General features: G+C 43.8%; 1 protein-coding gene across 1 annotated transcript; it reads right to left on the bottom strand.

The window, feature by feature from the left end:
* Positions 1-413: 413 nt before the first annotated feature.
* LOC123090450 (uncharacterized) lies at positions 414-2455 on the bottom strand. The gene is made up of 5 exons (XM_044511744.1): positions 2262-2455; positions 1497-1578; positions 1133-1204; positions 645-718; positions 414-480 (listed from the first exon to the last, which is right to left on the bottom strand). Exons 1-5 carry the CDS (start codon positions 2369-2371, stop codon positions 414-416), a joined length of 405 nt encoding a protein of 134 aa, XP_044367679.1. The 5' UTR covers positions 2372-2455.
* Between the last annotated feature and the right edge of the window lie 11164 nt (positions 2456-13619).

Genomic DNA, 13619 nt, shown 5'->3' with positions numbered 1-13619 from the left:
AATATAACCAGAGAACTAAAGATTCTACGTACTTAGAACTCAACTAATAAGTGAGAATGATCTGATTGTATGCAAACAATCTTTTTTTATTTGTTTATATTACAAAAACAGACATATCTTCCTTTATGTGAAGAAGTCTGCTTCCTTCTTTAGTTAGTAGTAATCGTTCCATGCAAATCAACCGTGTGTGTGTGCTTGATCATGGTCTGGAGATTACACGCATAGAGGAACAGAATCCTAAACAAAATAGTATCAAACAGCGGTGGGTGCTCAACCTATTTACCATACACAAGCAACACTTAAATCATAGCATGTGCATATACTTGTGTCACATCAGGGGGTTCAGAATGTACTCAACATAATCTAATAAAAAGGATTGGGAGCAGAGGGAGAGGGAGGTGGAGATGAACGTGCTACCTGTTGCTGCGGTGGTGCCTCTTGGTGGTCGTGCTTGAGCTCCTCCTGAAGCTGCTCACTAACCTACAAGACAAACAAGACCATGGGTGAGCTGCAGCACAGGCACATACATTAAGTGAAGATAAGGAGAAGAACCTGGAAGAAGAGAGGTGCTCTGTCCTCCGTCCGTGCCCCTCCTCCTCCTCTGTGCCGATGTCAAACAACCTCCGCTCGTCGCTTGCGAGCACCATGCGCCTTGGTTGGCCATGACGCCCTTGTCCTCTGTTGCACGGATGAAAACCAAAGAATCAGTACAGCTACACTGGCACATAATACAGACATGGTTCAGTTGAGATCTACTAAACTACATCATCACAGGAACGACAAGCAGTTTTAGATCTTAAAAACTAATGTTCCATGCATAGTCTTAGTGCTCGATCAAAGAATCAACTTAATTTGCTCTCAAGCATACAAACAAAGTTTAGGGAAAACCAAACATGAACAAGCACTTATTGTGTAGGACACATAGCTATTTCATAAGCACTTAGTGTGGACATGTGTGCTAAATGTATTGTGCACAAAAAGGTGAGGCTCCCAACAACCCAATATTATGACTACTACAGTTCAGATTTTGATAATAAAACTGACATGTGTGGATGATGCGGAGCACCCGTGGAGTCTGACGGATCAACAAGCGTGTAACAACATAAACAACAATAGTTTAAGTTGGGCTTGCCCCCCTCTTCTCCTGCTCGTTGTTTTTCTCCTGGGCTTGCTCCTTCTTCTCCTGGGCGTGCTCCTTCTTCTCCTACAACAGCAGCAACATCAGGTTAATGACAATAGTAGTTTGACAACAGCAGTATATGGGTTCAAATCAAAACAGACTACATCATCTAAATCCAATACCAGAATAGAGAGGCTAACCACGCAATCTACAGCGGACACGGTAATTAAGGAACCACCAAGCCAAAATCTACTTCTAAACTAACATCCTAAACAGCCTAGGCATGCCAATCGCAAACCCGTGGGCAGAGGTAAGAGAGAAACCGCCCCCGTACCGAGGGGAATCGCAAACCCACGGGCGGAGGTAACATCCTAACCATTTGTTGGACACCTTGCTCTGGCCGGCGCCATCGTACGCCCTCACCGATGCCTCCAGCCTCGCCCCGTTCAGCTCTCTCACTGCACAAAAAATGATACATTTCAGAACTTGCAATTTCAGAGAATATACTGAATAAATACGCCGCCCACCCGATTGAGCGAGCCACATGAATTGTTGCTTGAGTTGACTTGAGAAAGCGATAGTACGCTGAAGGAATAAGCTATAGTCCTGGTCAATCAGCGATGACCAATGAGGCCAATACAGTAGAGCATAGGCACAAATCGTATGCTTGTTGCTCACGGGCATACTGCTAGTACAAACATGCACACAACACAAGACAACTACCAAGCATCCAACATCAGTGGCTTATCTCCTATAAAAGTGCAACCTTATTTTGCATCTACACTAGCCCCTAATCATGCAACAATTTACAGTAATTTGAGGAGTATTTGCTAGGATCATGATGACAATTTTAGATTGAATTGCAGTGTTTTTCATCCACAGTTGCATGGTTCTATCTAGGATTACATAAAAATAGAGAAAACAGGGAGCTACCCAGCATCCACGACTAGAGCTAGTAGTAGGAACACATGGTACAGTAGTACAACCGTAGCACAACTACTATCAGACGGCAAGGCATGCGTTGTGCTACCTACTCATGGTTCAGAGAGCCATCTCGCTGAACCTGAACCTAAATGGTCTTGGCAATCGCTGACAGAACCTGAACTATTAGATGTGCATGATTGGGAGTAGTAGTATGTACATGAGGATGTTGAGCGGTAGGCCCCTAACAGCGAAGTCGGCTGCGAAGTTGCGGACGGAGGTGACGAAGGAGGGAAAGGGATGGCTCTGTGGACAGATCCCTCTCAACATCCCGCTCCATCACAGCGAGGAATAAGAATTTGCAGACGGATGCTCCATCACGTCCACGCTCGCGCCAGGGGTCTCGGCCAGGACGGCCTGGTGCATGGTCTCGGTGGCGGTGAGGTTCCAGGCGGCTATGAAGACGTGGGTTCCGTGCCCCATGTGCCGCCAGCACCCGTGCCATCTCCATGCAGATCCTGCTCGATGGACCTCCCAGCAGTAGCGAATCCAGTGAGTCAAAGCCAAATGGGGGAGAGAGAGCAGAGAGGAGAGGACCAAGAAAGGGAGAAGGGTGAGGAAAAGTACCTGTGACTATGGAGGTGAGGCCGGCTGCGGAGACCGAGCGCATTGCCGGGAGCGGGAGGGAGGAGGACGTCAACGTGGGACACCGGCCAGCCCAAGCCCCGTCGGTGGAGAGCGCCTGCTCGATCCAGATCGAGGTCCTGATTTGTGTGGGGTTGCCTGTGAATCCCCGTTGTGCACATCGCGAGTCTGGGCATGGGCTCGATCTTGGGTCGGCCTCGACCTCGTCTACGGTGATGGTCGTCGATGGTGGCGGTGTGATTGGGCTGGGGGCGGCGGTAGATCGAGATTTGAGGGAAGAGGGAAGGAGAAGGGGGTGGGGTTGGGGTCGTGGGCGCGGGGCCTGGGTGGGAGGGAGAAGGGGGCAGTGGTGGCTGGAGTGGGAGGGGAGGTAGGGTTTGGGTGGTTGGGCTGCGGATGGGACGAGGGGTGAGAGGTGAGGGGGGTGTGGGCCGTTGGATCTGGGAGTATCCGACGGTCTGTGATGCTTGATCCGCGTGACATGTCCATCCACCAATCAGAAGGAAGTATAGGCTTTGATGATGTTATGACCATGTAAATTGGTCTTAATCGATTAACAATAAGCAAAAAACTACGAGTCAGCCAGATGACTTTGTCTATAAATCATCTGCCTAGCTAGCCGCCAGATCTGCGCATTGGCTATCGTTCGATCACATCAATATGTCACGACAGCACCGAGCATGAAAAAGTTTCAACGCAGCACCGATAACATCCCCATGAAGCTCCATTACAGCTCTCAACGGCGTGCTAAGAGCTCCAACGCAGCACCACGGTGCCCGATGAAGCTCCATTGCAGCGTCGGGGAGATCCAACGCAGCACCACGACACCCGGCGGTACGTTCCCTTCTCTTTTATGACAGTGTTTACATACGGTTCCCTCAAATAACTAGAGGTAGTTTCATACTAGGTGGGATTTTCGTCAATTCACTACGAAGCGGGTCAAATTTTAACTACAGCTGCCTCATAGTTTGTTCAAATGATTCCATATTTCGCACAAGTTTGCATCTTGGAATTACAAACAATGTTGCCAAAGGGATTTTTCATTTTATTTTCACGAAAAATCAATTTTCCATTTTTCGAGTGCCCAAAATGAGTTTTTTTTTGTGAAGGACCTGCCATATATTTGTTGAAAAATTGGACCAACTCAATTTTATAAAATACTAGGCCATATTTAATTCACAATTGACTAAATGGTCGGGTGTCAAAAGCCTTGATCCACCTCTGGTGAAAAAGACAAATTCCCGCCGATTTAGTAGGAAGCGGGATAAATTTGAATTGCAGCTGCCTCATAGTTTGCTTTTTATTTTTTCCAAAAATCATTTCTAGGTACATAAGTATCTCTTTAATCATAGAAACATCAAAAGTTTTCCAAGATTCAACCACTAGCTAGGAACGGTCAAGCCCGCCGTTTTGACCGCATTCTGAAACGGGCATAAAAATTTCAAAAAAAATCAAAAAATTGGAAAACCTTTGCATTGTGTCATATATGTGACCAAGTTTCCAGGAAAAATAATAAACTTGTAATACGGCAACTATTTTAAAAAAGTGTTCTCGGAAATTAGCTATCATGCGTGAAGATTCATGGCTTTCAAGCAAAATGATCAATCTTATGGCCACATTCATGGCATAGTTTGTTCAAATGATCTCATATTGTGCACAAGGGTGCATCATGGAATTAGAAACAATGCTGCCTAAGGGAGTTTTCATTTTCTTTTCATGGAAAATTCATTTTTTTTGAGTGCCCGAAATGAGATTTTTTTGTGAAGGGCTTACCATATATTTGTTGTAAAATTGGACCAAATCAATCTAAAAAAATATTAGGCCATATTTAATGCACAATTGACTAAATGGTTGGGTGTCAAAAGTTTTGATCCACCTCTGGTGAAAAAGATAAATTCTCGCCGATTCAGCTGGAAACGGGTCAAATTTGAACTGCAACTGCCTCATAGTTTGCTCTTTATTTTTTCCAAAAATCATTTCTAGGTACATAAGTATCTATCTAATCAGAGAAACACCAAAAAAATTCCAAGATTCAACCACTAGCTAGGAACGGTCATGCTCGCCGATTTGACCGCATTTTGAAACGGGCATAAGAAATTAAAAAAAATCAAAAAATTGGAAAACCTTCGCATTGTGTCATTATATGTGGCCAAGTTACCAGGAAAAATAATAAATTTGTACTACGATAAGTATTTTAAAAGGTGTTCTCAGAAACGAGCTATCATGCGTGAAGATTCATGGCTTTCAAGCCAAATGATCAATCTTATGGCCACATTCATGGCATAGTTTATTCAAATGATCTGTGCAAAAAGGTGCATCTTGGAATTCCAAACAATGTTACATAAGGGAGTTTTCAATTTCTTTGCACGGAAAATTCATTTTCCATTTTCCGAGTGCCTGAAATGAGTTTTTTTTGTGAAGGACCTACCATATATTTGTTGCAAAATTGGACCTAACCAATTTTATAAAATACTAGGCCATATTTAATGCACAAATGACCAAATGGTTGGGTGTCAAAAGTTTTGATCCACCTGTGGTGAAAAAGACAAATTTCCGCCGATTTAGCAGGAAGCAGGTCAAATTTGAACTGCAGCTGCCTCATAGTTTGCTTTTTATTTTTTCCAAAAATCATTTCTAGGTACATAAGTATCTATTTAATAAGAGAAACATCAAAAGCTTTCCAAGATTCAACCACTAGCTAGGAACGGTCAAGCCCGCCGTTTTGACCGCATTTTGAAACGGGCATAAAAAATTCAAAAAAATCAAAAAATTGGAAAACCTTCGCATTGTGTCATTATATGTGACCAAGTTTCCAGAAAAAATAATAAACTTGTAATACGACAATTCTTTTAAAAAAGTGTTCTCAGAAACGAGCTATCATGCGTGAAGATTCATGGCTTTCAAGCCAAATGATCAATCTTATGGACACATTCATGGCATAGTTTGTTCAAGTGATCTCATATTGTGCACAAGGGTACATCTTGGAATTCCAAACAATGTTGCCTAAGGGAGTTTTCATTTTGTTTTCACGGAGAATACATTTTCCTTTTTTCCGAGTGCCCGAAATGAGTTTTTTTTGTGAAGGACCTACCGTATATTTGTTGCAAAATTGGACCTAATCAATTTTATAAAATACCAGTCCATATTTAATGCACAATTCACAAAATGATTGGGTGTCAAAAGTTTTGATCCACCTCTGGTGAAAAAGACAAATTCCCGTCGATTCAGTTGGAAGCGGGTCAAATTTGAACTGCAGGTGCCTCATAGTTTGCTCTTTGTTTTTTCCAAAAATCATTTCTAGGTAAATAAGTATCTATTTAATCAGAAATACATGGTTTGATGGCGAGACATCGAGGTTTGGACAGTGTCTGAGGGCTCCAACTCTAGAGCGCATAAGCTCGCATGCCCGCCGCGTGGTCACCGCGTGACCGTGGCGTTGCCATGTGTTCTGGGCGGCCTAGGCATGTCTAGTGGGTTGGACACTCCGCCGGTAGGTGCTAGGAAGAAAATTATAACATAAGATTCTCATGAGGAGACCGAACTATGCTCAAACATGAATTAGTAGCCAAGTGTTTGATTAGCGGTACGGGAAACGCACATGGCCAATGGGCGTGAGTTTTGGCTGAGGATGATCATATACTAAGAAGAATGTCTTCACAATTTTTTAGGGAAATCAAGAATATATAAATAACACTTCCTTCACAAAGTGCTGCTCTGAACAGAATAGGAAAATGAATATTGTTGAGTTATTTTTGAACTAGGCAAGGAAGGTTTTTGACATATTTGATGAAGATATGATCCAAACAATTTATGAGAATTTTTTGGGAATTTTTGGAATAATAGAAATATAGGTTGCTTCACAACCTAGGGAAAAAATTGACACATGGACATGACACATAGGCAAAACTGATGAGGTGGCGCCTAGTCATAGCAATAAGTACTAATGCATCCACGTTCACAACCTCATGACCATTTATATTGGTCGTAATCAGGTAGAAATAAGGTCATGGACCACTCTTGTCTGCTTTTATGACCATTTGGTCTAAGGCAATTCAGGGTTTGAGCCCTTCTAAGCGAAATGTCCGTGGATTTACGACCAATTCAGCTAGGGTCACTAAGAGAAGGTCACTACTTGACATATTTCTTGTAGTGTAAATACCCTGTGGATGAAATCATGGAGAACACTAATTGTGAGCTACACTTAAAAGTGAAGAACATATCCATGAAGGTGGCAGATGCAATTGCTTATACAAACCCAACCGGCGCAACCTACCATTGCAACAAGATTCTAGATGAATATGCTCGTGTCATGGTTGATGAAGTGGTGCCACTATATTCGGATCTACTACTTGACATTCATGGAGGTGACGGCGAGTGCAGACTGCGAGAGGCCGTACATCGTATCATTCTATGGAGAAAAGATTGCATCATCTTTCCAACAAGGCCACCGACACCACTTCAGCCCAGTGCTCCTCCAAGTCCGCCACAGTGTCAACAGTCTCCCGCTCCTCCAAGTCCTCCACAGCGTCAACAGTCTGCCGCTCCTCCAAGTCTGCCCCAGCGTCAGTAATCTCCCGCTCCTCCGCCAACGCGTCAGGCCAGTCCTCCTCTGTCAAGTCCTGCACCGCGTCAGGCCAGTCCTCTTCTGCCAAGTCCTGCACCGCGTCAGGCCAGTCCTCCTCTGCCAAGTCCGGCACCGCGTCAGCCCAGTGCTCCTGCACAGCGTGAGCTGTCTTCGCCGCCTAGGGAACACTTGAAGAGAGCCACCACAGCTATGGCGTCTAGCGGTACAAGAGGAAGCAAGAGACGAGAATACGGATTTGGTCCAAACCTCGCGCCTCTTCCGAAGAGACCTTACGACTTGACTCTAGAGGAAATCGATGCCAAAGTCAAGGAGGACTTGAAAGCCCATTTTACGCGGAAACCCCGATGAAGTCGTTGATCACTTTATTCGTATGGCTAGAAAACCAGCTCCCAAGCCTGTTGCCTCAGACTATGAGCGCACACTCAAGAAGCTAGATCAAGCAAAGAGAAATAAGGCGAGCTCGAGCTGGAGCAAAGAAGCAGTTGGCCAAAAAAGCGGGAAAACTATTCCCCAGCTGGGAAAACAGATGGTGCAATCGACCCCCCCACTCATTGTACCAACACATGTGGGCACGAACAGGGATGGGGTGGTGATAACCGACTATCGAAGACAGATGGCTGCCGAGGCTGGTTGCGATAATGTTTATCAATTTCTATGGCTCGAGCCCATGAAAGATAAGCTCATGGAGGAGGATGTCGCACGGAAATATGTCCGCGGCGAACCTATGCTCGAGCCTGAGGAGGTCGAGAAGCTCCCAACGAGAATCTATGAATTGCATCAATGGTACATGCATATTACCAAGACTACCAATCGAGAGTCCCTCATGGTGAAAGTCGAGGAAGAGCATTACTATCATGAGAAAGATCTGTGGGTTGAGTTTTCAGAATTATTTCAGTTATTCAAAGCAGACGCAATCGACAAATCTCTCGTCAGTTGCTATTTTCTGTCAGTGCTTTCTTTCTGTAATTTAAGTCTCAAGCTAGCTGTAGTGCTCTCGTTGATATCATTACCTGTAATTATCGATCATCACTCACTACTAGGAAAAGGCCTACTAATGGCGAACCGGTTTTGCCTACTAATGGCGCACTACTGGTGCGCCATTAGTATCATGCCACTAGTATTTTTTACAAATGGCGCACCACTGGTGCACCATTAGTATCTGGTATACTAATGGTGCACCACGCAGTGCGCCATTAGTTTTGCCCACAGTGCGCCACTAGTGTCTGCTATACTAAGGGCGCACCACATGGTAGTGCGCCATTAGTAACAATTTTTTTAATTTTTTTTGTTTTTTCTTAATCTCAGGTCACTATTTCACATATGAGATATCCAACACATATATATACAACAAGCATCCATATAACAATCATAGCCAACACACAAGTTCCATCATATATACATACATAGCCAACACATAGTTCCATCGTTACATATTACAAAAGTTTCACATTGTTCATCCAACAACGTTACCCATCAATTCAGAAAAGTTTCACATTGATACAAAATAAAAACACAAATTGAAAAGAAGCACTCCATCCATGCAAGCTTCCGTGAATTAAATCAAATCTGCAAAATGATAAACAAGAAGTTAGAAGAAGAAGAAGAAGAAGAAGAAGAAGAAGACTAGAAGAATACTAGAAGAAGAAGAACACTAGAAGAAGAATAAGAAGAATTTTGGAAAAGAAGACGAATAAGAAGAAGACTATAAGCTTATTATGTAAACTTGATCATTTTGTGCTAACATAAGTTATTTTGGAGCTAACCTATAGGAAACTAAGCATATAAGCTCTAAGTTAGCATATTAGAGCCAACTTAGGTAAAATGAAGCTAACCTATGTCATTTTGGAAAAGAAGAAGAATAAGAAGAAGACTATAAGCTTATTATGTAAACTTGATCATTTTGTGCTAACATAAGTTATTTTGGAGCTAACCTATAGGAAACTAAGCATATAAGCTCTAATTTAGTATATTAGAGCCAACTTAGGTAAAATGAAGCTAACCTATGTCATTTTGGAAAAGAAGAAGAATAAGAAAAAGACTATAAGCTTATTATGTAAACTTGATCATTTTGTGCTAACATAAGTTATTTTGGAGCTAACCTATAGGAAACTAAGCATATAAGCTCTAAGTTAGCATATTAGAGCCAACATAGGTAAAATGAAGCTAACCTATAGGAAACTAAGCATATTAGAGATAACATAGGTAACTAAGTATATATATATATATATATATATATATATATATATATATATCATTTTGGAGATCTGACATACCTGACAAAGTTCAGTTCTCATGCATTGTTCTTCTCCTTCTCCTTCCTCAGCCTGATGCGCCAAGAGCGGCGAGGCGGTGGAGGCAGTGGAGGCAGTGGGATGTAGTCTTCTACCACAATTGGCGTGGTCATGTCGCCCAGCTGTGGGATCGCCGGCGCCACCACCGGTGCGTGGTCATTGTCACGCACCACCACCATCGCGAGGCCACCTTCAGGCAAGACGGGCACGACCATTGCTAGGTCATCCTCAGCCACCCCCATCTCTTGCCCATGGTCAGCCACCACCATCTCTTGCCCATGGTCAGCCACCACCATCTCTTGCCCTTGGTCAGCCACCACCAGCGCTAGGTCACCCTCAGCCTGATGCCCATCGTCATCCTGCAGCTCCTGATCATCCCCACTCTGGTCCTTCTTGTTGTCTATGCTGCTGCCAGAATCGCTGCTGCTTTCGCTAAAGCCAGAATCGGTGTTGCTTTTGCTACAGCCATAGTCACTGCTGCTTTCGCTATAGCCAGTGTCGTTGCTGCTGCTCCCATTACCTGTCCAAATGCAACAATGACTGTTAACAATCGATGTGAGACAAAGCCAAATGTTGAGGAATAAGAAGAGGCAGAACGTACCGGCATCATCATCGTCAGCGTAGCGCATGCAACACATAGTTGCGTTGAACACCTTCACAATGCGCATGGTGGCAGCGGCGTCGTACCTGAAGAGAAGGAAGTACCCCAGTCTCAAGTTGTAGGCACGGTAGAACTTCTCCCACCCACGAGACAAGTACATGTGGCCCTCCTTGATCACCAACTCCACATCCCACTGCCTGCGAATCCTGCTGCCGGCCTGTCGCAGCTTCACATTATTTGGCAGATCTTCACCCAGCATGTTCATAAAACTATCAGGCAACCTCTGCAGTTTGGGACAATGAGTGATGTAGCAAACAACAGATATCATAATGAGAGGAGTGAAGGGGAGATCTCTCGTTTTATATACCTGCGTCATGGATGATACTGAAGTCCCAAGTATGATACTGAAGAACTCGGAAGCATCCAACTCTTACTGCGGTGCCGTAGAGCAGCGGTGGCTACTTCCCCCCATCTCTGATAAGCAGCAGAAGAGACCAATTAGTACCCTTACAACAGATCATAAAACATGCATTAGTCGCAAGTTCCCCATATGTCCTATTTTTAGCAAATTCATGCTAAAATTCACGGAAAATTTCAGCATGACCTTTTGCTGAAAATAGGACATATGAAGTGCCCAAATTTGCGGGAACGGAAGTTAATCGACATTCCGACAAACTCGAGGGCCTCTCGGGGTACCTGCAAATTCATCACGACACAATGGTCGGAGACAAAACCCAGCAAACTAGCATGTCTTTCTCAATGTGATCACAAGTAATTCAGAGGCATCACAATAAAGCAACACCTTGCACTAGCCTAAAAACAAGTGAAGTTTCACCCATATAAGAACAACTTTATAAAATCAGAGAAGTTGCTAAATTTTTTGTAACCTTCATACACACTGGAGTACAATGCTTCATAATGTTCCATCATCATTACAGAAATCCAAGACCATGTGTTCCATCATCATCATCATTACAGAAATGCATCATTATAAGGGGCCTGGCCTTCAAACTAACCAATTTCTGAGGCCTGGCCTTCTTCATAGGAGAATCTGAATTAGTTCAAATTCAAAATTTATCACTTTGCTACAATAGACAAGGGCTTGGTAACCTACATCTTATTAGGAGACATTGACAGAATGTTCCTCCATTTTCTAGTAGTACCTAAGAGTGGTTCCTGAATTTTCAGGGTGCTCGCTATTGTGAGGAATCCGAGTCAATGGTTTGCTCTGCCTTAGGCTCTTAGCTTAGCCTATTTTCCTGAATTTTAGTAAGCAAAGTGTTGCTCATTATGCTGCAGTCTCCAATGCCATCACAACAAAGAAAGGAGGAACTGTTAAGATGTAGTTAAGACATGAACCCAGCTGATTTTTTTCTATTAACTGCATTGTGACCGTTTGATAGTTGTTTGAACTTATTCCTAGTGGGAAGATGTCTGGTGCAAGGGAGAATTTGGTGCACCGATCTCTGTATTTTGTTTTAGAAGCATTGAAAAACATAAATAGATTCTTGTTACTAGAGCAGCACAATTGTTTTTCAGAATTTCCCAACATTCATAAATAGGATTTTTTTTAAATGTAAAAATCGGGTGGTTGGGTGCACTGGATACTTTATATGTCCTGATTGCTTCTTCCCTGATGGGGTAATCTTTAGCAAAAGCAAAAGCCAAAGCAAAAAGCAAAACGATCACCAACACGCAAGGCACAACACCATCCTCAAAAGCCCACCATTCATTTGAGAACCTCCTCCTCCCCTTGATTACACAATGACTTGCTACTCATATCTTTGTTCCTAGACTAGACAAACAGGGCACAAACCAGAATTTGACCTTCTCTTGCTATTCATAATTTGGCAGAAAAAATCATGGTAAGCAGCAAGCACAAACCAGAAGCAATCCAGCAGACCGTATTTCAACCTCAATCTTAGATTCAGAAAGCCTAATATTCAGACTAAGTAAAAATTCGCATGATGAAGATGTATTCTGAAAATTGAGTATAAGAAGATGACCTACACTGCAATCTAAGAACTAGTTACCCTTACAATCTAAGATGCAAACGGTGTCGGCGTCGCCACGGTCGAGGGGAGGGAGGGAGGGAATGGGGAAGGTGTTGGGTAACGTAGTAATTTCAAAATTTTCCTACGCACACACAAGATCATGGTGATACATAGCAATGAGAGGAGGAGTGTATCTTCATACCCTTGAAGATCGCTAAGCGGAAGCGTTTATCAACGCGGTTGATGTAGTCGTACATCTTCACGATCTGACCGATCCAAGTACCGAACGCACGGCACCTCCGAGTTCTGCACAAGTTCAGCTCAATGACGTCCTCGCCTTCTCGATCCAGCATGACGGGCGAAGTAGTAGATGAGTTCCGGCAGCACGACGGCGTGGTGACGGTGTTGGTGAAGAACAATCTCCGCAGGGCTTCGCCTAAGCACTACGGAACCTATGACGGAGGATAAACTAGAGGGGACGGGGTTGCCGGCACACGGCTTGGTGTTTCTTGATCTATCTTTGGTGCTAGCCCTGCCCCTCTATTTATATGTTGAGCCTTGGGGTCGAAACTTGGAGTAAAAGCCTCCACAAAGTCGGTTTCACCCGAAAGGCAAGAGTCCTTCTCGGACTCCAGGGCCAGACGCCAGGGTTCCCGGCGTCTGGACCCAGACGCCAGGAATCCTGGCGTCTGGCCCCTGGACTCCGCAAAACTTCCTTTTGCGCTTTCCAAAAACCTTGTGGGCTTTCCCCTTTGGCCCAAATAACGTGTTCTCGAACCCAAACATTTCGGGAAACATCCAGAACCCCTTCCGGTGAATTCCGGAACTCTTCCGGAGATCAAACACTATTATCCCATATATCAAACTTTATCTCCGGACCATTCCGGAGTTCCTCGTCATGTCCATGATCTCATTCGCGACTCCGGACAACATTCGGTTACCAACATACATAACTCATATAATACTATATCGTCAATGAAACGTTAAGCGTGCGGACCCTACGGGTTCGAGAACTATGTAGACATGACCTAGAACTTGTTTCCGGTCAATAACCAATAGTGGGACCTGGATGTTCATATTGGTTCCTACATATTCTACGAAGATCTTTATCGGTCAAACCGCATAACAACATACGTTGTTCCCTTTGTCATCGGTATGTTACTTGCCCGATATTCGATCGTCGGTATCCAATACCTAGTTCAATCTCGTTACTGGCAAGTCTCTTTACTCGTTCCGTAATACATAATTTCGTAACTAACTCATTAGTTACAATGCTTGCAAGGCTTAAGTGATGAGTATTACCGAGAGGGCCCAGAGGTACCTCTCCGACAATCGGAGTGACAAAACCTAATCTCGAATTATGCCAACTCAACATGTACCTTTTGAGACACCTGTAGAGCACCTTTATAATCACCCAGTTACGTTGTGACGTTTGGTAGCACACAAAGTGATCCTCCGGTAA

This window comes from Triticum aestivum, chromosome 4B (genome assembly GCF_018294505.1).
Source record: "Triticum aestivum cultivar Chinese Spring chromosome 4B, IWGSC CS RefSeq v2.1, whole genome shotgun sequence".
In the NCBI taxonomy this organism is placed as follows: Eukaryota; Viridiplantae; Streptophyta; class Magnoliopsida; order Poales; family Poaceae; genus Triticum; species Triticum aestivum.
Note: the sequence above shows the minus strand (reverse complement) of the source record. Positions and strands in the feature narration are given on the sequence as shown.

What these genes read in the sequence shown, in the direction of transcription:
- LOC123090450 (XM_044511744.1), bottom strand. Translation starts at nt 2,371, where the DNA reads ATGTTGAGAGGGATCTGTCCACAGAGCCATCCCTTTCCCTCCTTCGTC. An exon ending in CTACCGCTCAACATCCTCAT is followed by an intron (nt 1,579 to 2,261) that starts GTACATACTACT and finishes TTTTTTGTGCAG; the next exon opens with TGAGAGAGCTGAACGGGGCG. An exon ending in ATGGCCAACCAAGGCGCATG is followed by an intron (nt 481 to 644) that starts GTGCTCGCAAGC and finishes TTTGTCTTGTAG; the next exon opens with GTTAGTGAGCAGCTTCAGGA.